Source organism: Myxocyprinus asiaticus, chromosome 38 (assembly GCF_019703515.2).
Source record: "Myxocyprinus asiaticus isolate MX2 ecotype Aquarium Trade chromosome 38, UBuf_Myxa_2, whole genome shotgun sequence".
NCBI lineage: Eukaryota > Metazoa > Chordata > Actinopteri > Cypriniformes > Catostomidae > Myxocyprinus > Myxocyprinus asiaticus.
Window position 1 is genome coordinate 21953389 of NC_059381.1, and position 23555 is coordinate 21976943.

A 23555-nucleotide genomic window follows, 5' to 3' on the forward strand; every position below is an offset into this window, starting at 1 on the left:
TGCTTGACTGGCCAGCAAACTCACCAGACCTGAACCCCATAGAGAATCTATGGGGTATTGTCAAGAGGAAAATGAGAAACAAGAGACCAAAAAATGCAGATGAGCTGAAGGCCACTGTCAAAGAAACCTGGGCTTCCATACCACCTCAGCAGTGCCACAAACTGATCACCTCCATGCCACGCCGAATTGAGGCAGTAATTAAAGCAAAAGGAGCCCCTACCAAGTATTGAGTACATATACAGTAAATGAACATACTTTCCAGAAGGCCAACAATTCACTAAAAATGTTTTTTTTTATTGGTCTTATGATGTATTCTAATTTTTTGAGATAGTGAATTGGTGGGTTTTTGTTAAATGTGAGCCAAAATCATCACAATTAAAAGAACCAAAGACTTAAACTACTTCAGTCTGTGTGCATTGAATTTATTTAATACACGAGTTTCACAGTTTGAGTTGAATTACTGAAATAAATGAACTTTTCCACGACATTCTAATTTATTGAGATGCACCTGTAAGTCACTCTTATTCATATGCACAAGACTTTGAACACTGTTCGACAGACTGGCACACCCAACACTCATACGTTTTATTTTCAAATCTGTTGCACGCTCCCATTCTGTTACATGCTCTCACACACATACAGTCTACAATATTTCCCCACGTAATACACAGTTGATAATAATAAATATCAATAAATATCACATGAATAAACACCAATACCTTGGTTCATGTCACTGTTCCATTGTAAACTATGTCTTTTGGTCTCTGTTCAGTTTCTAACACTAATGTTGTGCCATGCAAAATGTGCATCTCTTGTGTTCTTATAAAAAAACAAAAAAAAAAAAAAAAAAAACAGCCAGAAAAGCTTGAAAAAAGATTCCACTTTTCTTCCAACAGTCCTGCATTATAATACATTTTCAGTAGTACGGTTAAAAAAAAAAAAAATAATAATACACAAGAGCATTTTTTAAAAAAAAGATCTACAACACAAGCACTTGACATTAAAACTAAGTAGAAATGAAGAAGGTGTGGTATAAGTAGTGTTGGGGCAGGAATATTAGTGAAGAGGGTGTGGTATTGGTAATGTTAGGGGTGGAGTCAGAGTTGAAGAGGGCGTAGTATAGGTAATGCTAGGGGTGGAGTCAGAGGTGAAGAATGTGTTGTATGGGTTGTACTAGGGTGGAGTCAGAGTTTAAGAATGTGTGGTATAAGAAGTGCAAGGGGTGGAGTTCGGGGTGAAGAATGTGTGGTATTGGTAGTACTATGGGTGGAGTCCAAGGTGAAGAGAGTGTGGTATAGAAAGTATTAGGGGCGGGGTCACTTTGGGAAGGCGTAGGGGTTTATATAAGTCTGTGGGTAACTGCTGTAACAGGCAGAAGGAGACAGAAGTAACAGAGTGTTCATGTCTTCAGGGAAGGCAGAGGTGTGGAGCATGCCCAACTCTCTGCAGTGGGAATGAGTCTATTGACAGGGGGTGGGAGTGAAAAAGAGAAATAATAAATAAAAGAAATAAAAAAGGGATTTCTGAGAGAATATCAAAGTGAGGTGTTAAGGACTGTCCTTGAAAAAAAAAAAACAGCACTAAAGCAGGAAAATGCTGACGGGGCTCTCTGGAGAGTATTCTGGAGAGAATAATGTTGTCGTGTCTGAATATCCAGTTGGTGACAGAAGATGTGCATGAAACCACAGAGACTCCATCATCCTCCACTGATGCCCAACTAGATATCCATTTAAGTGTTTGTGACAGGATGCAAGTTCAATGTAAACAACAATAGTTATCAGTAAAAACAAATGTAAACACCCATTCTAGACTTCTCATACACTATATGGCAAAAAGTATGTGGACACCAGAACACCACATCCATATGTGCTTGTTGAGGATTTAATATAGAAACCATTGGCATTAATAGGGAGTTGGTCCTCCCTAACAAGCTTCCACTTTTCTGGAAAGGTTTTCCAATAGATGTTGGAACATTACTGTGGGAATTTTCTCCTATTCAGGCACAAGATCATCAGTGAGGTCAGGCATTAATTTTGGGTGATGGGGCATGGCTCGCAGTTGCCGTTCCAATTCATCCCAAGGAGTTCAGTGGGGTTCTGGTCTAGGCTTAGTAGGCCAATCAAGTTCTTCAACACAATACTCGGTAAACCATTTCCTTATGTATCTCATTATGAGCACAGGGGTATTGTCATGTTGGAACAGATAAAGGCCCTCCCCAAACTGTTGTCACAAAGTTGGAAGCACACAATTCTCTAGAATGCCACTGTATACCATAGAAAATTTGTCTTCACTGGAACTAAGGGGCCTTTCAAAAACCCTTAAGTAGGGAAGTCCACATACTTTTCGCTATGTAGTGAATACACAAAAGAAGAGAGGAAGAATGATTGGGGGGTTATAGAGCAAAGAGTACATCTTTCTCTCTTATTTTCTCCCTTAGAAGCCAGGCACGTGGCAGTAAGCCTCCAGTGAGGACAGCAGGATGTAGATGAGCCAGAGCACGAGGAAGAGGAAGGCAGTGAGCAGCTTGGCGGTTCGTGGGCCCCCTAGCTCGCCCCCAGACACAGAGGGCCGACGACGGTACAGCAGTATAAGGACACATAATAGTGCCATTATGGTGAAGAGGGTGACGGAGAAAGCCAGCGAGCCAGGCGGGACCTGGAAGCTTTTGCCCTGGCTGTGCCAGTACACGGCAGCGATGGTCCACGCCACCCCGATACCCAGGAAGACGTTAACTGCATTACTACCAGTCACATTACCAATGGACGCATCAGCATATTGGTCCTGGATGGCTGCCACCTTACTAGCAAAGGTGTCTGCAGAGAGACAGTGTGAGAAAAGGACGAAGAGAAAGTAGAAAGAGGTATGGTGAGAATTGGAAGAACCCAAGAACAGGCCAAGATGGAATCTGCTGACTTGACAATTTCTATGCTGATTTTGAGATAAAATCTGCAGATTTAACATAGTAAAACATGTTAAATGGAGCTAAGAGTACTACACATACCCAAATTAGCCAAAATATTTAATAAACAAATGGGGTGGGGGATGAATGGAACTTTTGAGAATGAAAGAGGCTTAAATTCTGTGGAAATCTGCAGAGTTCTATGTGCTTAATTACAATTTTTTTGCTCATAAGGGTTGCTGTTTCATAGCTCAAGAAGACTTTAGTTTTGTTTCATTTATGTTGTCTCAGATGTTTCTTCTAAAATTCCATTCTACGGAAGGAAAAATGTAATACAGATTTGGAATAACATAAGGCTGAGTGATTAACATTTTTTATTGATTCATCTGTTAAACAAAGAAAAGCAAAACATATACAAACAGAATCAATATTTAACCCTCACTATTGCCTCATGACCTTTTCCAAAAGCAGTAATCAACATGAGGTTGAGTACATGACGACAGAATTTTCATTTTTGGGTGAACGATACCATTAAGCAAAAGCAGTGGCATTTTAAGTCTAGGCCTTCAGTGTGATTCATGCCATTAATAAAACACAGTTTTACAATGAATAAGACACCCTATGCCTTTGGGCATCATACATTATGTCACAGCTAACTAGTAATAACAATTGACATTTTAAAAACACGTTCAAACATCAGCCAGAACTTGAAACAACACTTAATGCTCAAGCAAGTCTAATTTTAACTGCAGCATGACTGTTTTGTGAAATGAACATCTTCCAAACAGACATTCAAAAATCATAATTTTTCATATCAATCTACCAAGGAGGTCTATAATACCTGGAAAAATCTATCTAATAATATTTGCGATTTAAATGTTGCTTGCAATAAATTTCGTTTCGTCAGGGTACACGGTTATGCTGCGTTCCATTCAAGTTGGATGTGGGATATTCCCACTTGATATCTCCGACCATAAATGTATTCCATTCCCCGATATTCGGAAGATGGCGTTTAAGGAAACAAAACTGCAATGCTCCCGTTCGCTTAGCAGGGGTTTGACTCTCATTAGAGATGTCTCCTAGCAACCCAACTGATAAACAATGCAGCAGCACTAGCATTTGTGCTACAGGTGCACGATTATCAAGAGATTATAATGTTTTATACACCTGTTTCTGCTTTTTGTTAGGCCAGCAGAGAAGGCTTTGCTGGCCCTGAGAATTCGCCACTGAGTAAAAGTATTAATTTTGCTCTCCTTTTGGACACATTTCTTACTGGGAGAGACCTAACCCTAAACCTAACTTTAGCTGAAATATTTAAGAGATCTCATATGTACATTTTGGTTCATGTAGCACGGGGCTTTTCATTATTGCTGCTGGAGCTTGAGGATTGTTCGACATACACAGCTTGAGCATATGCAGTACCGAATGTATACTCATCTAATACCAAGACAAACACGGAGATTGCAGCTCTGGAGCAAATCATGCTCCTCTAAATAGTCCACATAATTATGCTTCCTCTAAATAAAATACAGCATTCACACACTTACAAACAAACTGCATGGTGCCATCATGGAAAGACAAATTAGAAAGATTAAATAGTAAGTAATCTTAATTCACTATTTGATAGAGGCAAAACAGAGATAATGCAACGAAGTAGGTAGATATGCGGTACTTCAGGCACAACATCAGACTCAGAATACTTTAAAGGTGCAGTCAGTTATTTAGCTAATTTCTAAAGTTTTAAACAGAAAGAAAAAGTAAAATAAGAATAGTATTTTTGGAAAATGTGTTTAAAATGATGTACACTCACATTAGATGACAGATATCAGACAGAAAATGCTGTTTTTAGGGATGCATCGGTGTATCGGCTGCCGATATTTATCAGCCAATTATTGACCAAATTAGAACCATCAGCATATCGGTAATAAGCATGAAAATGCTGTTATGAAAAACCGATTGTTTATTTATAATTAATTTGTAACACATTTTGTAAAAATTCTTCGAATTAAAATGAACAATCCAGAAATAAAAACAGCCACAATATGTAGAAGGATTGGCACAAAGAACGTGTAATATTTATATTTTTTATTCTTTCTCATTCTCACATTAATGCAGAAAAAACTCCATAAACATAGGTGACAGTTGTGAAAGCGGCACTTACCTATAGGCTACAAAACGTCATGGTTACTGGTGTAACCTCCGTTCCCTGATGGAGGGAACGAGACGTTGGTGTCGATGTAGTGACACTAGGGGTCACTCTTGGGAGCCCGAGACACCTCTGGTCTTTGATAAAAGGCCAATGAAAATTGGCGAGTGGTATTTGCATGCCACTCCCCCGAACATACGGGTATAAAAGGAGCTGGTATGCAACCACTCATTCAGGTTTTACGCTGAGGAGCCGATATAAGGTCCGGCCATTTCAGCGGGTAGTTCAGCGTTGTGGCAGGAGGGACCAATGTCTCGTTCCCTCCATCAGGGAACGGAGGTTACACCAGTAACCATGACGTTCCCTATCTGTCACTCACTCGACGTTGGTGTCGATGTAGTGACACTAGGGGTCCCTATACAAAACGCCACAAGGCTGAACTGTGTTACGTGAACTGGCGGTGTGTGGTGGGCAGACTTGCTGTGTGCCTCATAGCCAGCACACCAGGTCGACACGTAACCTCCCCCAACACAGTTATGAGTGTCGAACGGCCCTTTTTGGGGACAAGTCGACTACCCAGAGATAGAGACAGGCTTAACCCAGTCATGGCCTCTTTCCCCTTCTCTTTTTCCACTCCCTAAAAAGAAGGGGGATTATCCGACTGGGCCGCCAGGTCTAGTCGGGGGGTGTCCCTCCCAAGGGGAGGACACCGCGGAGACCACACCTCGCCCCAAGAGAGGGGGGGATATTTAAGTGGAAGAATACATCACATGGTCTTTCCAACCATGTGGAGAGCCTTCAAGGTAGATCCTACCCAATGGGGGAGGAGTTACTACAACATGGAGACTGAGGGGCTCTGCCCAAGGAAGACGCAGTTTGCCAGTAGGGAAACGAACTAGCGGAAGATATAGATCGCATGGGATTAGCCTTACAGGGAACCGCCACATGCGGAGCACCTACCCCAGAACCGGGCTCTTAGTGAGCGCGTGTACTGGGCCGGCAGCAAGTCTCTCCGAAAACTCGACTGCCACAGGGCTCGGAGGAAGTCAACCAGGGAACAACCTTTGTGAACACTATTGGGAATTAACAGCGCACGTCTTCAGCTCAAAAGGAGGTGGAAGGCGCTATGTGCAAGCGATACACCCGGCCGGCTATCCCGGGCTTATCCGCTTGTGTTGCGTGCCACTACCTGGGACGAAACCGGTTCCACCCGGAGGTTGTAGAACCTTGCAAAGGTGTTGGATGTTGCCCAGCCCGCTGCTCTGCAATGTCTGTTAGAGAGGCACCTCTGGCCAGGGCCCAAGAAGCCGCTACACCACGAGTAGAATGGGCTCGTAGCCCTACCGGGGGCGGCATGTTTTGGGCGAGACATGCCATAGTTATGGCGTCAATGAGCCAGTGGGCGATCCTCTGCTTGGAGACAGCGCTTCCTTTCCGCTGTGCAACGAAGCAGACAAAGAGCTGCTCAGAGAGTCTAAAGCTCTGCATGTGATCCAAATAGATGCGCAAAGCGCGCACCGGACACAGCAACGCCAGGGCTGGGTCTGCCTCCTCCTGGGGCAGCGCTTGCAGGTTCACCACCTGGTCTCTAAAAGGAGTGGTGGGAACCTTGGGCACATAGCCCGGTCGGGGGTCTCAGGATCACATGAGAATAGCCCGGACCGAACTCCAGGCACGTTTCGCTGACAGAGAACACTTGCAGGTCACCTACCCTCTTGATGGAAGTGAGCGCAGTCAGGAGGGCAGTCTTCAAGGAGAGTGCCTTAAGCCCGGCTGACTGCAAAACTCAAAGGGGGCTCTCTGTAGACCCTGAAAAACTACAGAGGTCCGATGAGGGAACAAGGCGTGGCCTGGAGGGATTCAGCCTCCTGGCGCCTCTTAGGAACCTGATGATCAGATCATGCTTCCCTAAGGACTCACCGTCGACTGCGTCATGGTGTGCTGCTATGGCAGCAACGTACACCTTCAAGGTGGAAGGGGACAGCCTCCCTTCCAACCTCTCTTGCAGGAAGGAAAGCACTGATCTGACTGCGCACCTCTGGGGGTCTTCCTGATGGGAAGAACACCACTTAGCGAACAGACACCACTTAAAGGCATACAGGCGCCTCGTAGAGGGAGCCCTAGCCTGAGTGAATGTGTCTACCACCGCAGGTGGGAGACGGCTTAGGTCTTCCGCGTCCCGTCCAGGGGCCAGACATGGAGATTCCAGAGGTCTGGGCGCGGGTGCCGGATGGTGCCCCTTCCCTGAGAAAGAAGGGCCTTTCTCAGGGGAATTTGCCCGGGGGAGCTGTCACGAGGAGCGTGAGGTCCGAGCACCACGTCTGGGCGGGCCAGTAGGGTGCTTACCAGGACGACCTTCTCCTCGTCCTCCCTGACCTTGCACAGGGTCTGTGCGAGCAGGCTCACTGGGGAAAACGCATATTTGCGAATGCCAGGGGACCAGCTGTGCCAGCGCGTCTATGCCGAGGAAGGCCTCGGTGAGGGCGTACCAGAGCGGGCAGTGGGAGGATTCTTGGGAGGCGAACAGGTGCACCTGTGCCTGACTGAATCGACTCCAAATCAGCTGGACCACCTGAAGGTGGAGTCTCCACTCTCCCTTGAGGGTAACCTGTTGTTACGGCGCGTCCGCCGAAGTGTTGAGGTTGCCCGGGATGTGATTGGCTTGCAGCGACTTGGTGCTGCTAACTCCGTTGGAGGAGACGGCGGGCGAGTTATGACATACAGCGGGAGCGCAGACCGCCTTGGCGGTTGACATATGCTACCGCTGCCGTGCTGTCTGTCCGAACTAGCACGTGCTTGCCCTGGATCAACGGCCGGAACCTCCGCAGGGCGAGCAGAATTGCCAGTAACTCGAGGCAGTTGATGTGCCAACGCAGCTGCGGACCCGTCTAGAGGCCGGCAGCTGCGTGCCCGTTGCCAACAGCGCCCCAGCCCATTTTGGAGGCGTCTGTCGTGACCACGACGCGCCTGGAGACCAGTTCTAGCGGAACACCTGCTCGTGGAAATGAGAGGTCAGTCCAAGGGCTGAAAGACGGTGACAGACCGACGTAATGGCCACGCGGTGTGTCCCGTGGCGCCATGCCCGTCTCGGGACTCGAGCCTGGAGCCAGTGCTGAAGCGGCCTCATATGCATCAACCTGAGCGGGGTGGCCACCGCCGAGGACCCCATATGCCCCAGGAGCCTCTGAAAATGTTTCAGTGGAACCGCTGTTTTCTGTTTGAACGCCTTCAAACAGGCCAGAACCGACTGGGCACGCTCGTTCATAAGGTGCGCCATCAAGGAGACTGAGTCCAACTCCAAACCGAGAAAAGAGATGCTCTGAACCGGGAGGAGCTTGCTCTTTTCCCAGCTGACCCGAAGCCCTAGTCGGCTGAGGTGTGAGAGCACCAGGTCCCTGTGTGCGCATAACCCGTCTCGAGAGTGAGCTAGGATTAGCCAGTCGTCGAGATAGTTGAGAATGCGAATGCCCACCTCCCTTAACGGGGCAAGGGCAGCCTCTGCGATCTTCGTAAAGACGCGAGGAGACAGGGACAGGCCGAAAGGGAGGACTTGTACCGATACGCCTGACCCTCGAACGCAAACCGCAGGAAGGGTCTGTGTCGAGGAAGGATCGAGACGTGAAAGTACGCATCCTTCGAGTCTACCGCCGCGAACCAATCTTGATGCCGGACGCTCGCTAGAATGCGTCTTTGCGTCAGCATCTTGAACGGGAGTCTGTGTAAGGCCCGGTTCAGTACTCGCAGGTCCAAGATTGGCCGCAACCCACCGCCATTTTTCGGTACAATGAAGTAGGGGCTGTAAAACCCCCTCTTCATCTCGGCTGGAGGGACAGGTTCTATCGCGTCCTTCCGTAGGAGGGTAGCGATCTCCGCGCAAGGTAGCAGCGTTTCCATCTTTCACCAAGGTGAAGTGGACACCGCTGGACCTGGGCGGATGCCCAGCGAAGTGAATCGTGCAGCCGAGTCGGACGGTCCGGACCAGCCCTCGCGACGGACTGGAAAGCGCAAGCCATGCACCCGAGTTCTGCGCAAGGGGGACCAAAGGGACAACGTCATCGGATGTACCGGCGGGTGGGGCCTCGCGGCGGGGCGGAGCTTGAGGTGCCACACCCCATCATGGCCGTGCTGAGTCCGAGGACATCGAAGCACTTACCTGGCTCCTTGTGACCACCCCCGGAACAGCCTGGGACGGGGGAGGAAGAGGCCTGTCCTCATGACCCGTGGAGACTGTCACATCGGGGGCGGATTTGTGCCACAGCTGGGCGCTCAGGGCAGGAGACCGCCGCTGGAGCGCCAACCTGCCAAATGGAGTGGTGGGCGGTGGTCGTGATGCCAGCCGTACACACCGAATATGTGACCCAGGGAACAAGGAAACCACTCTTGCGGAGCTCTTGAGTACTGCAGCCACTTGGGCATGCAGCGCAATTAAATGCAAAAGGTAACAAAAAGAAGATCTGCTTACCAGCTCCAGAGCAGCGGGTTTCGTTGTCCCTGGGTCGCCCGTCTCAGGGGCGCTTCGAAGACCTCTGTGGGTTCTTCGGTGCCGGCTGTGAGACGGGTGGCGTCGGCTTCCTGCGGTGGGCTCCACGCCGGGGCCGGGCTGGAGGGGCGGGCTGCGGTGGAGCCGGTGCAGTCACCGCAGGGGGACGCCTTCGGCGATGAGTAGATGGGGGGATCTTGAGCCACGCCGGGGCAGGACAAGCCGGCTAGCATCCATCTACTGCTCTACCATCGAGAACTGCTGGGCAAAGTCCTCGACAGTGTCGCCGAATAGGCCCGCCTGGAAAATGGGGGCAGCAAGGAATCGTGTCCTGTCGGCCTCACCCATCTCGACCAGGTTGAGCCAAAGGTGGCGCTCCTGGACCACTAGTGTGGCCATCGTCCGCCCGGGAGACCGTGCCGTGACCTCCGTCGCTCGGAGAGCGAGGTCGGTCGTCGAGCGCAGTTCCTGCATCAATCCCGGGGCGGAACTACCCTCGTGCAGTTCCTTTAGCGCCTTGGCAGACTTGCAGGAGAGCCATGGCGTGCAGGGCGGAGGCGGCTTGTCCAGCAGCGCCGTAGGCTTTGACCGTCAGAGACGACGTAAACCTACAGGCCTTGGACGGGGGCTTTGGGCACCCACGCCAGGTGGCGGCGCTCTGCGGGCATAGGTGCACCGCGAGCGCCTTTATCCACCGGGGGATTGCCGAATAACCCTTGGCCGCCCCACCATCGAGGGTAGTGAGAGCGGGAAAGCTGAAAAGATCGGGACCGGGCAGTAAAAGGTGCCTCCCGCGATCTTGTCAGCTCTTCATGCACTTCCGGGAAGAAAGGAACGGGGCGGGGCGTGGCTTTGAGCGGCGCCGCGAGCCCAGGAACCAATCACAGAGCCGCGAGGGTTCAGGGAAGAGCGGTGAAATCCACTCTAACCGACGCTCGCGGCTGTCCGGGAAAGCATGTCGTCATCTCCGCGTCAGCCTGTGACTGGGCGATCGACCCCGAAGGGAGGAGCCCAGCCGAGGCTTCCGACTGGACGAGCCCGCTCTCCGATGCTGCGCTCGAGAGCTCATCACTTTCGCGGGCTCCGAATAAGAGGTCGAACTCGCCGTGAGACGAGCCGGCGGACTCACCCGGAAGCCCGATCGGGGCAGACGAGCGTGCTGGGGAATGGGAGTTCCGCGGGGGGATACCCGGCGGAGGCGGTCCCATTGGGGTCCCCAAATCGCCCCCAGTGCTAGCCGCGCTGGCCTCAAACCCGTGGGTAAAAGGACCGAGGCGGGAGCCTCTGGGGTGGCTCGCTTCCTTACGAAGGCGAGCCGCAACCGCAACGTTGCCATGGACACATTCTCGCAATGAGAATGTGACCATCCACGAACGCTGTCGCCGCGTGAGCAGTGCTCAGACACGAAAGACAGTGATCGTGACCATTAGAAGGCGAGAGATAACGAGCACAACCAGGAATAACACACAATCGGAAAAGCATCTTTAAAAAGACGCGTCTTTAAAAAGACGTTCCGTGTGTGCGCTCTTTTAGAGAAATATACTCTTTTAGAGAAATATATACTCTTTTAGAGGGGAAAAATGCTCTTTCAGAAAATATACTCTCTAGTTTTTCTGCCGAAGCGCCCAGGGGCGTTCTCTGCAGTGCACCAGTGCAGAGGAGGGAGAAGCCGCTGAAATGCGCCGTCAGATCCAGCAGAGGTGAATGAACAGTAGTATTCAGCTCAATGAGCATGACCGTTCGGCTCCGAAGAGAAAATCTGAATGAGTGGTTGCATACCAGCTCCTTTTATACCCGTATGTTCGGGGGAGTGGCATGCAAATACCACTCGCCAATTTTCATTGGCCTTTTATCAAAGACCAGAGGTGTCTCGGGCTCCCAAGAGTGACCCCTAGTGTCACTACATCGACACCAACGTCGAGTGAGTGACAGATAGGGAATGAGGGAAACCATCCAAAATGCTTTGAAACCAGCAGACTTTGACTTCTGAGATATCAGAAATTATATATATTGGAATTATTTATTGTTAGAACAGTAAAAAAGGCTTTTGCACCTTTTTTAAATACTTTTTTAAGCATTCCTAAGTAAAAGAGTGATCTGATGAGAAAATAAGCAGCAAATATCGGTACTGACAGCAGTATCAGCCTATAGGTTTTTGTTCAAATTGGTATCGGCCAAAAAAATTCCATATTTGTGCATCCCTAGCTGTTTTATTCTACATATGGTGCTGGGGGCACATTCATAAGTTTCGCCATGTTGAGTTCATTTGACCTGCTGAATATCACTGAATAATCCCCTATAATTTCACTATAATTTCAGTAAATGAATCATGGATGACTGCGAATAGCGCATTTTCACAATGGTATCGTTAACTGACAACTTTTTTTGCATGATGATGCATCTAAGCCGCTAAGTGGCAGGGAACGTAAACAGAAATATCTCTGAGTGCACCTTTAAGACATCCTTGGGGTTTTATCTTTATCTATCAGAGATCATGGGTGAAGGTTGGAGCTGTGGCACAGAGGGCAGCACATTTGCACATGACATACTGTATAAGCGATGTTAGTTCCTGTTTTCTGCTCCTGGAAAGCCACTTCCCTGAAGAGTTTAGTTTCAACAATGAACACTTCAGGAAAGTGGCTCTCAAGGATCACGAATGAAAACCTTGTTTATGAGGACCTGGGTTCAACTCCGGCCTAGGCCATGTTCCGATCCCATTCCCCCTTTTTCTGAAATCATGTCTGGAGCAAATGGAAGATGAAATAGATCAGATGGATGGCACTACTGACAGACAAAATCTTCCATACACTCACCGGGCACAGATGTTCCCAAGGCCACAAACACCACAGCTGTGACGGTGTCCTTCAGGCCTACTGTACAACCAAAGTGAGATGCCAGATCTCCAGTAACGGCAGTCAGGACTCCGATGAGTGTGATGGACACAATGAAGCAGGCCCATCCATTCCAGTACTCCGTGGGTGGCACAAAGGCAAACAGAACCTTCCAGAAAACTGTCAGGAAGTGCATGATATAATCAAAGCATGAGGGCAAGCGTTCCTCCCCGCTCTCCTCCTCATCATCATCACCTGAGGAGGTAACCATACAGTCAAGGTATATAGTATACAGCAAGGTGAAATAATTAGTAAATGTGGCAAATAACATATTTGAATTCAGTTAGGTTCAGTTGAATTCCTTGATTGTCATTGCGCAAAATGAGATTTCTCTCTGTGGGTGGGCTTATCCAGTGTAATGCAATGCAATGCAACAAAAATAGATGCCAAGAGACTGATAAAATATACAGTTGTGTGATGATGTTGACTGTTGCGGCTGTTTAGTACAAAACCCTTGATTATCATGGTTTGATTTATTAAGTAGTACAGAGTGTTTTATTAATTAACATGGAGCGATTTATTGCTGGTACACATTTAAGCCTGGTTAGGACATGGTGTTATATGAAAATTGTTATGAATATAAATTAGTTTTAGTGAACTTACAGGCTGATGAGCTGTGTTTATGCGTGATAAGAGTATGGCAGAAAGACACTGACCTGCACTGACAGTGACAGCACTGACAAACTGCTCTCTCCAGCTACTGCTGCCCACCACCAGTGCCAGGTTAGTCTTCTTTATTAGTTTGTCAACAGTATTCTGAACAAACACACACAAATACACACAGATGTAAAACCACAACAAGGTAAACCAAACCCACCCCTCTCCAATGTGTCTCCATACTAGACATGTCATAGATTTTATATGAATCCAGGCAACACCCCATCAGAATGTGATTTTCTCCAATGTAATCTTGTCCGAGTCATTTACTTGTTTGCATTTCGAGTGCGGCGGATAATCTTAGAGGGAATAACACAATGTGTCCGCCTCAAATCTGTTCTAAAACCCTGAGATACCTGACCTACCTGTATTGAGACTGTCACCATGCGAAAGAGAAGGCGGGATTCCAGACAGCTAGTGTCTTATAAATTGCACATGAATCTAAGAGATAGAGCAGGTAAGGCAGAGTCATAAAAGCTGTATTGTCCTGCAAATAAAGACACAACCTGACTCTCAGGACCAGATTATGTGAGCGGAGTGGATGGAGTGGATGTGGAACTGAGGGTTGTGTGATTTTGTCTGGAGCGTGGATGTTATTTTTGTTTTTTGTTTTAAAAGTCTTTTGAACGTTTTCTCTTCTCCAAGATCACTCCGATACTGCTCCATCATAAGCCTAACACCTGCTAACAATCCATAATGCAATTTCATGTCAACAAGACTTCACAACTTGTTAAACACAGTGTTAATAGACTATTTGCAGTCTGAAATTTGTGAAATACTATTGAAAAAATAATTATCAAAATTAATGATGGACAAACACGATGCGTGAACACGAGTGTGGGGACAACCAAAGGTTTGTTGTGGAATGTGATGTCAAGAAAAACATGATAAAGTGTTTCTTTCACATATGAAAATAAAATTTAAAGGTGGGTAATATGCATTCTCTCCTCTCAGATGTGCACTGTCCAAAATTTCAAGAAAACATTTCATTATACTAATACATCACCCTTGCAAAAACAAATAGTGCAAACATGATTTCATGTAAAACATCATGTGCCCAAATGTTCAGGATAAAATAATAATAATAAAAATTGTCACCCTGTCATCAAATGTTTTCTTAAAAATTGATGACAGTGGGACTACTTTGTGAAATTTTAAATAATACCAAGCAACAAAATCTCAATGTTCTCTCTTTGCATTATCAAACAAACAAGTGATTGCCAGTGCATTGGAAAGCTATAGGATGCTCCCTTGTTCCCTATTTAGTGAATGACTTTATCTCAAGTGTGCTGTCTCTCTGCACTGGTCTTAGTAACTCCATAAGAAGCCTCATTTTTTTTCTCAATGTGAAAATGCACAGTAAATCTTTAGGATTTCAGGATTTCTTTAAAATCGTTAAATTAAGGATTTCTAATGAAAACCTTGTGCTATTTATTATACACATTATTGTACATTTTGTTTAGCAGCATGGCATTTTGTGATAAATCGCTCAAATTTAAAAAATGGCATATCAGATGGAACTAGAGGCTCTAATTTTTTTACTCAAACAGGTTTCAATGTAAAAACTTAATAAGGTGTCTTACCAGATGTAGTTTTGTTGGCGTTTCTTCCAAAGACAAACTCTGCTGTGATCGGCGCCATGTTATTTTGTCACGACTCCATACACCAAAAGTTTAACCCTTAACTGACAGCACAGAGTCTCCTGAACTGAGATCAGTTGGTTTAATCAAATTATGCATTGCATATAGCGAAGCCAAAATACAACGTCCACGCATGTGTGTGTGGGGTCGCACAAGGTTATATATATATATATATAATCAGGTGATATTATTTATTTAAATAAATAATAATTAATTATATCATCTGACGGCTCTTTTTTTCTTAATAGCTTCAATGTAGTGAGCTACTTTTTTGTTAGTAACTTGTAGATTAGCTAACTACTTTAGTGTAGTTTAACTACTTTAAGATATGAGGTTCAAAGTAGCTTCCCCAACACTGCTCATGACTCACCTTGAACTCATACGATTCCTCTATCACCACCTCCAGTTTGGTGTGCTCTCCCAGACTCGGGCAACCCATCTTGGCCACCTCCTCTTCCTCAGCCCCCACCACTGGCTTGTTATCATTAGAGTCTCCTGTAAGTGGAAGACACAGAAAATCTACTGAGCCATGTAGTGTTTACACATGTATTACAGAGGTCAGCCGAGACAGTCAAGCACATGTGAGGTGCGTCCCAAACCGAACACTTCTGCACTATTCTACGCCATTTTGTAGTGTAAGTAGTTCGAGTAGTACGTTTACACTGAAAATGCAACAAAAAGAAGTGTACTTTAAGTACCCAAATGATGCACTTTTTCAACCGTCAAAACGTGTGTAGAATGTTGGACACTTCATGCACTTAGCACATGCGGTTTACCATAGATAGCGGAAGGGGTGGAGTTACCTAGCTGTGCTGCTGGTCTGAAAAAAACCCCAATTTTGATTGTTTGATTGTAAATAATGAAGAATGTAGCAGCTGGAGAAGCTTCAGTGGATATAGCATCTTACAAATGTGAGTTGAATGCTTTACCATCACCCCAAGCTGTGTGAATATGTACGTTGTTTAAGATACAAGTGTTGAACTGAGGTTGGCTAACATGCTAAAGCTAGCGGCAACACATAACATGCCCTTGAAACGTCACTTCCGTCAGCTGTTAATAGGGTTGGGGAGTAACGGAATACATGTAACGGGATTACGTATTTAAAATACAAAATATAAGTAACTGTATTCCACTACAGTTACAATTTAAATCATTGGTATTTAGAATACAGTTGCATTCAAAAAGTATTTTGATTACTGAAGAGATTACTTTGCATTTTATTGTCATTTGTTTCATTTAATATTTAGTCCTTTCAGATGGAAAACATTTATACATAAAAATGATGCGATCCAAAGTGCGTTTGAACAGCGGTGAAATACTTTCTTATGGTGTGTTACATTCATATGAGCAGACAGAGGAGTAAGTTTGAAGTAAGTTTGGAGCAGAAGAAATAGAAATAAACCTTGTGTAAATTGTCAGCTTTACGCTAAGCTAAAATACTATTCCTAGCCATTTTACATGTACATGTTACCAGGCACGATCATATTTTTTTTATCAAGAAAATTCACGTTGGATTAATAATTTCTTTTTTTCTAGTAAGACCTTTGATATTAGGGCAAAAATCATATTCTTGATAATAAGTTTTGTATTGTTTTCTTGTAAAAATATCTAAAAATCTTTAAAACAAAATCAATTTGATTTATCTTGTTTTAGAAACAACACTGCATAAGATATTTAGGTTTTTCAGAGAATGTATTTTTAACATGTGTATTGTGTCTTACTGTACTGGCAGAGTTTTTATAGTCAAAACAAGTGAAAAAATCTACCAGTGCTGAAGAAGTAATCCAAAGTATTTAGAATACGTTACTGACCTTGAGTAATCTAACGGAATACGTTACAAATGACATTTTACAGCATGTATTCTGTAATCTGTAGTGGAATACATTTCAAAAGTAACCCTCCCAACCCTGGCTGTTAAACGGTGAACGCTTCCATGTAGTAAAAAAAACGTTACGTTTGAGAAGATACTATACTTTGAAAATTCATCCACTACATGGCTGAGTGCATAGTATATTTTATAAGTGCATAGTGTGTCGTTTGGGACACAGCTTTAGTGTTTATAATAATTAACCATCATGTAGAAAGCTGTAGAAATGCTCCATATGTGCATGCAACAAAAAAACTCCTTATAAATTCTAGAGAAGTGTAAGAGAGAGAAATGGAAAGAAGAGAGGCAATCAGTGAAAAAAACAAAAACAAAAAATTATTATGAAAATAGCATCAACAACATTCTAAATTGGATCCTGCAACAGTACAGCAATTGGAAGAGCATGAGGAAGAACATTAAATTAGAGCAGTAAGTACATGGTAAATGAGCAAAAATGGCTGCAAATATAGCGATATAAAGAGATATTACTGCAATATGGCCGCTTGCACTGAGACCAGTCACTGCCTATTCCTGCTGTCCCATTATAACAAGTCAGCCATTCAAAGTCCCTCTATGACTCCCATTTGTTACTCCGTTCACACAAAGACCGGTCTATCAGATCTGTTCTTTAATTATTCAGGAATGGAAGCTATTAATACAATACTAAACAGAGACACCAATTTGTGCTCTAACACAAATGCAGGGAGCTCTGAAGATAGTGTTTTGATGTTTGTGAACTACTCCCATAACTGACCGTGTTTCTGTCCAATCTCCAGCAGCACTGGCTCCCCCAGATGGATGGTAAAGGTTTTGTTCTTCTCGTATTCCTCATCATCAATGATCTTCACCTCCAGCATCTTCCTGTGGTGGGCAAAGACAATGCAGGCTATGTAAATGATTGATACAGGCTTGAAGAAAGAACTGGGGCAATGGGAAAGAGTGAATGTAACATCCAGTATCAGGTTTCAAATTAACACCAGTTAAGCGGTCAAGAGTAAAATGGAGTTACTCGCCAGTGGCCAGTACATAGTATAATTTGAACTCTGTCTACTAAAGAAAACATTTGAAAACATTCCTGCATCTTCTAATGACTTTTACCTCAGTGAAAAATTTACCATCAGAAGTTAATCTAGGAGGCCTAATTTTTTTGGTGATAAACTTTATATGGCGAGATACATCAAAACAAATAGGCAATACAGTATTAGGAACAAATCCTGATGTGTCTTTGTTTTACATAGAGATGGAGACTGTATACAGTATATAAGTTAACATATGTGATACAATACAAGTGACATAATAACCTGTGCTGTTTGTCTCTAATATGTAAGGGAAAAAACTATATAATTGAATGTCATAAGGACAAAAAAAAAAAAAAATGTAATAAAAATCATGCAAATCATAAGGACAAAAATTTTTTTTTAGAATAATATTTTTTAATAAAAATAATGCAAAGCAGGGTTGGTATGAAATATTTGTGGCCGGTAAATTTTCTCAATTCACTCCTCATTGGCAGATGTGTCAAAATGGCCTGCAATGGACCTGTCCTACGAATATAAAGAGAAGTAACACAAAATGGCACAAAACATACAATTATTTAAGACAGAGATGTTTTAATTCAGCATATCTGACTTTGTATATTTTATTTATGATCCATCAGTGGAAACCCTTGTTAGCAGAAAGCTGCTGTAGTGGGTACATTAAAGTTCCCATTCTCTTGAGTCCATTAATGTTAACAGAAGTACTAAAATAGGAGAGCTGATTCAGTCAGAGAGGTAGAAACACAGAGCTGCCCTGATTTTTAGTAACTGGATTTAAAATACAGAGTTTTTTGTGCAATAAGGGTGGTTAGACATGGCTAATCACTATTTGTCATTATTAGCACACAGAACACTCTGGTCATGGTTGATAAATACAGGCTAGAACAATGCTGTACAACAGCAAAAACTGGAGGCAGAGGTAATTTAATAAATTTAATGGAGTGACTATTTGCACCCAGCACGGTTTTTTGCACTTCAATAGTCTGGTGGAAAAGAAATTGAAGACTAGCTGTGCTAGTGTCACTGCAGTGGTGTGGGGTGTATTGACAGTGTAGATGTGCTTTTCTCGTGCGGACAACCTGGGTTCGATTCTACCTTTTGTCCCATTTTTTCCCCATCCTGTCTCCACTCTTAATATTTATTTTAATACAACTTATAAAAATAAATAAAAATTATTAGAAAGGTTGATTTTCTCGCAGTGATTTGGTCATGGTGAAGGTCGGGGAGTTGAGAGAAAGGTTTGATTTGGATAAAATTAACCATGGTTTTACTATAGTAATATTGTAGTAACCATGTTTTTTTGTCTGAAGCCATAGTTTTAATGTAATTATCCACGGTGTTACTACAGTACTATGTTGTTAATATAGTAACCATGTTAATTTTGTGGTTACTATGATTTACTACAAAATATCATGTTGTTCCTATGGTTAATGTAGTAAAACCAAGGTTAATTTTTGTAAGCAAAGGTTAGGGTTAGGTTTAGGAGTTGGTGTAGGGTGTCTGCAGGACTCTAGATAAACACAATAAACATGTTGCTGTATACTGTATGTTAGTATTTAATTAGGGGTGTAAATATTATATATCGGTATTTGCACTATTTAGCCTCTGATTTAATCCCAAAAAAAAAAAAAAAAAAAAGAAAAAAAAAGCACTAAATAACCACAGATTATAACTGTGTGGTAACATCTATTTTAGTTTTTAATAAAAATTTTACCATTTTATAAATTAAATGTCAAACATCATCAGCCTACATCTTTAAAAAGATTTTCATCTGAACAATTCTCAGTGTGAATGCTCATCTGCAAAATGAAACTAAAATGCTCCCTGTTAGATGTTAGAACGACATTCAGCAGATGTTTTTGCAATGTTTATGATTTACCGCATAAGTGAATTTGATTTTTCTAAGATGTTTGCATAGAAATATAATGCTTTAAATACAATGCTTTCATCATGAAGTGCTCTTCCACAGTTGTGTCTGTGACGTACGAGTGCTTACATAATGGGTAGATAAAGTACGTAACACTGTGTCCTAAACAGGAGCAACATGACAAAGCGACAAACGTTAGTACGAAGTTATCTTTTCCATGTTATCCATATTAACTCTTCCATGTTCATTCGAGTCCCTTGCTTTCAATTTATATGGCGTTGTGCCGGGTAGCCCCACCCACAGCGAAAACTCATTGGACCAAAATCCCAATAGAGTGCAGCTGCTCAATTTTTCAGCCTTCTTGGTTGCGGAAGTATTTTTACCATAAATTTTTTTACATAATAATTTCAAAAAATCCTTCACAAAAGAGTTATAAGCTATGAACCAAACCAACCAGCTCCAAGGGGAATCACAATGTTACAAACTTTGTTTTGGAAAAAAAAAAGTGTTTGAAAATCGGACAAAAATACAAAGGTACAAGACTTTAGAGTGTACTTTCCATCCTTAACGAGGGAATGAACTACAATCCCATGAAGCATTGTGAATGAAATAATCAAATAAAAAAACAATGGAAAAATATAACACTATTGATTTAAAGTTGTTGATTGTATAGGTATATAAACAATATTTTCAATTTTATTGTAAAATATTCAGATATACAAATATATAAGTAGTTTGAGAATGTAGGGACACATTCTCGATTGCGTCATTCATAGTGCAGCATGGAAGTGGGTGGTCAATACAGAGCTCATTTGGCGTGCTTAGTTTGCCACAATTCTCTAACTGGTGGATCATTTCCCCTCAGGATTATGTGTAGTTTTTCACAAACAAATTCCTCTATAAACAGTTTTTAAAAAATCAAGATGAAATTATGCTGACTGTCTTTAAAGTTATTGTTAAAAATCTTTTCCCCTAGCAGAAAATGAATAGTATTTGTTTTTTCCCAGACTGTTTCGCTCTATCCAAAGCATCATATACATCATGAAAATACAAGGTATGTGTCCTTAGTTTTACGCTCTTCAGCTGTGCAGTGCGTTGCAAGAAGCTGTCTACACTGGAAGTGTCCATTGCAGTAATCGTATCTCCCCTTCCATTTTGCACTGCACGCGCTGGAGCTACTCCTGCCAACAAGACAAATAAACAGAACGTTTTATATATGAAACGTTCGCTTTGACACGTCCTGTGTAGATAGCCTCAAGCCGCTGCGGTGTGTTACGTCAACGGACGCGTCCAGTGTAGACAGGTTGTAATGTATTCTATTGTATTTCTAAGGTGACAAGAATGTCGTTGTGAGAGCAGCATTTTTCAGTTTCAGTATGGACAGAAAAATTGCCTGCCGCTGGATTCTTGTCGCACCACACCTTAGGACACGGTATAAACAAAAAGAGAGGAAAGAGTGGAGTAAGTCTTTGGAGAGAACAAATGATGAAGGGAGAAACAGAGAAAAAGGGATGAGGACAGAAAGAAAGAGAAGAGACTCAGGTGTAAGGGACCCTGATAATTACAGCACATGAATTATGAAGAAAGGAAGGGACAGCGGCAGTGTTTAAATTTTTATTTTTTATTTTATGGGAAATCAATATGTTAAGCGTGCTCAGGTACATCTGCTGTGTAAACACACACAAAACAAACATTTTCTCAATGGTTTTGCACTCTAATCCCTCTATTACATGTGAGCACTAATCTTCTCTTTGCCCACCTCTACTTGCTTTGCTTTGCAGCTTCCATTGGCCAGATGTGTATATAATTAAAGCCATTAGCACTTGTTCTTTAATAATTAGACCACCATGCTTATCTCACACAATTACTGCATGTGTCTTCACTCCCATCCCCCATCAACCTTTTCTTTCTTTTCACACTCTCTTTTTCCTTCCCTATCTCTATTTCTGCAGATCTTCTGGCTATATTCCAATGAACCTGTAAACATTTTGACTACATTATAGTGCTTGACAGTGCCATACAATATGCAGTAAAGTATTAAATACAAGGTCAAAGAAAATGAATATATAACGTCATATCTAATGATCCAAAGCATCATATCTAATGATCTAGGACAAATTCAAGCGAGTCTGAGGTATAACCGAAAAAAAAAAAAAAAAAAAAAAAATAATATATATATATATATATATATATATATATATATATATATATATATATATAAACTGGACATTTATAAACTAATTACTGCTTTTACTCACTCCATCAAATGCCATGTTTAATATTTTAACCAACCAGCGAACTGCACATGCAAGATATTGGGATAACATAGGCAGGTTTTATTTATGCTGGCCTCAAAAACTGACCAGATGAAGGCATCTTAGTAGAAAGGATGTGAAACATGTCAAACCCCCATAAACAGCTGCAAAGGCAGCATCTTTCAGCTTTCAGACTTAGCCAGTATGTCAGACCAGGAAAGAAAACTGCACTTATCAAGACAATTTCTGGATATCTTTAAACGTAGTCCGAATTAAACCCTGACCACCTCCAAAATTGGTTTGAGTAATTCGATTACAATGGATCTTTGTGATCTGATCACTAAAAATGCTAATTCCAGGTGTTAAAGTGGCCCTTGTGGGATGAACCTCTTCTGAAGTCTGGTTGTTATGGCCTGAATGTTGGAAGGGGCAATCAGGAGACTTGAAGGGAGTGAAATTAATCCCAATGGACACAGACAGGCAAAAATACACAGATGAGGATAAGAGAATGTAGGAAACAATTAACAATAACCTAGTTTCCATACACTTTTCGCACTGTTTTGTTATCGACAAAGTGAAAATGCTGATGAAAAAATTGTGTGCGTGATGTCATGCTTAAAAAAACACTTTGTCGCATAAGTTTTGGTTTATCACAAAATAAATCTGTCCTTAAGCTGTTTTCATACAGAAATGTGTGTATATTGCTAATGGTTTGCCTTTTGCATCCCAGATGTCCCTAATGTTTACCACCCCCCCAAGTCTTTGTAAAATGGGGAGAGTATTGAGACAATTCATTTAAATTAGCCAGCTTACTGTCATTTTAATTTCACAAAGAGGAGGAATTGCAATCAAAAGGGAGCAGTTGCCCTTCTGATAGGACTGTAATAATGTCTGACTCAAGATGGCGCCGAGTATGGCTGCTGCGTTGCGAGCTCCGACACAACATTGTAGTTTTTGTTTGTTTTGTATACAATTCTTATGTTTTTTGTCTTGGATGTTGTCTGCCTTATTGTCTACGACAGACAAACACTTTTGGACATTGGTTCTGCAATTACACACTGTAAACTGGACTTCAAATTCCTCAATGCCGACCCGCTGTTTACAAACACGCCAGCGGAGCCCTTTGTCTGGACAGCCCGGCCGCGGAAACGCAGAAGGAAAAGGGGAAATAGAGCCGGCGTTCTCATCAGAGTAAGACGTCGTGCAAATCGACCCCGCTACCCAGTATTCTACTGGCAAATGTTCAGTCTCTGGACAACAAGCTCTGCGAGCTGAGAGAGCGGATCTCTTTCCAACGAGAGACGAGGGAATGCTGCATTATCTGCCTTACAGAAACTTGGATGTCTGCGGAGATTCCAGACTCAGCCATCAAACCCGCGGGGTTCTCCGTGCACCGAGCGGACAGAGCAAAAGACCTCTCATGTAAAAGCAGAGGTGGTGGTGTATGTTTTATGATCAACAAATCCTGGTGTGATCAGAGGAACGTACATTCTATCAAGTCTTTCTGCTCTCCTGATCTGGAATTTCTCATGCTTCTTTGTCGACCATTCTGGCTACCGAGGGAATTCACAGCGGTCATTATCACAGCTGTGTACATCCCGCCACAAGCCGACACAAACCGGGCATTCAAGGAACTGTATGGGAGTATAAGCAAGCAGGAAACCGCGCACCCTGAGGCTGCGTTCATTGTGACCGGGGACTAGCACCGAAATACTACGAACAGTTTCAACACACGTGGGGACCGGGTTTTGGACCATTGCTACTCTCCCTTCCGGGATGGCTACAAATCCCTCCCCCGCCCACCATTTGGCAAATC

At 43.5% G+C, this 23555-nt stretch overlaps 1 protein-coding gene across 2 annotated transcripts in view; it reads right to left on the bottom strand.

Moving 5' to 3' along the window:
• Window positions 1–473: 473 nt before the first annotated feature.
• The window catches only part of LOC127429063 (sodium/calcium exchanger 1-like), a 103283-nt gene continuing 80201 nt past the window's right edge, over window positions 474–23555 (bottom strand). Inside the window, exons 4-8 of one of the 2 annotated variants that reach the window (XM_051677823.1) lie at window positions 17335–17441; window positions 15084–15208; window positions 13073–13172; window positions 12339–12611; window positions 474–2813 (exon numbers count right to left, since the gene is read on the bottom strand). In XM_051677823.1, the coding sequence (XP_051533783.1) occupies window positions 2434–2813; window positions 12339–12611; window positions 13073–13172; window positions 15084–15208; window positions 17335–17441 (985 nt within the window). In that variant the 3' untranslated portion in view covers window positions 474–2433. The remainder of the gene's footprint in view (window positions 2814–12338; window positions 12612–13072; window positions 13173–15083; window positions 15209–17334; window positions 17442–23555) is intronic. The other variant, XM_051677824.1, reaches the window with a different exon arrangement.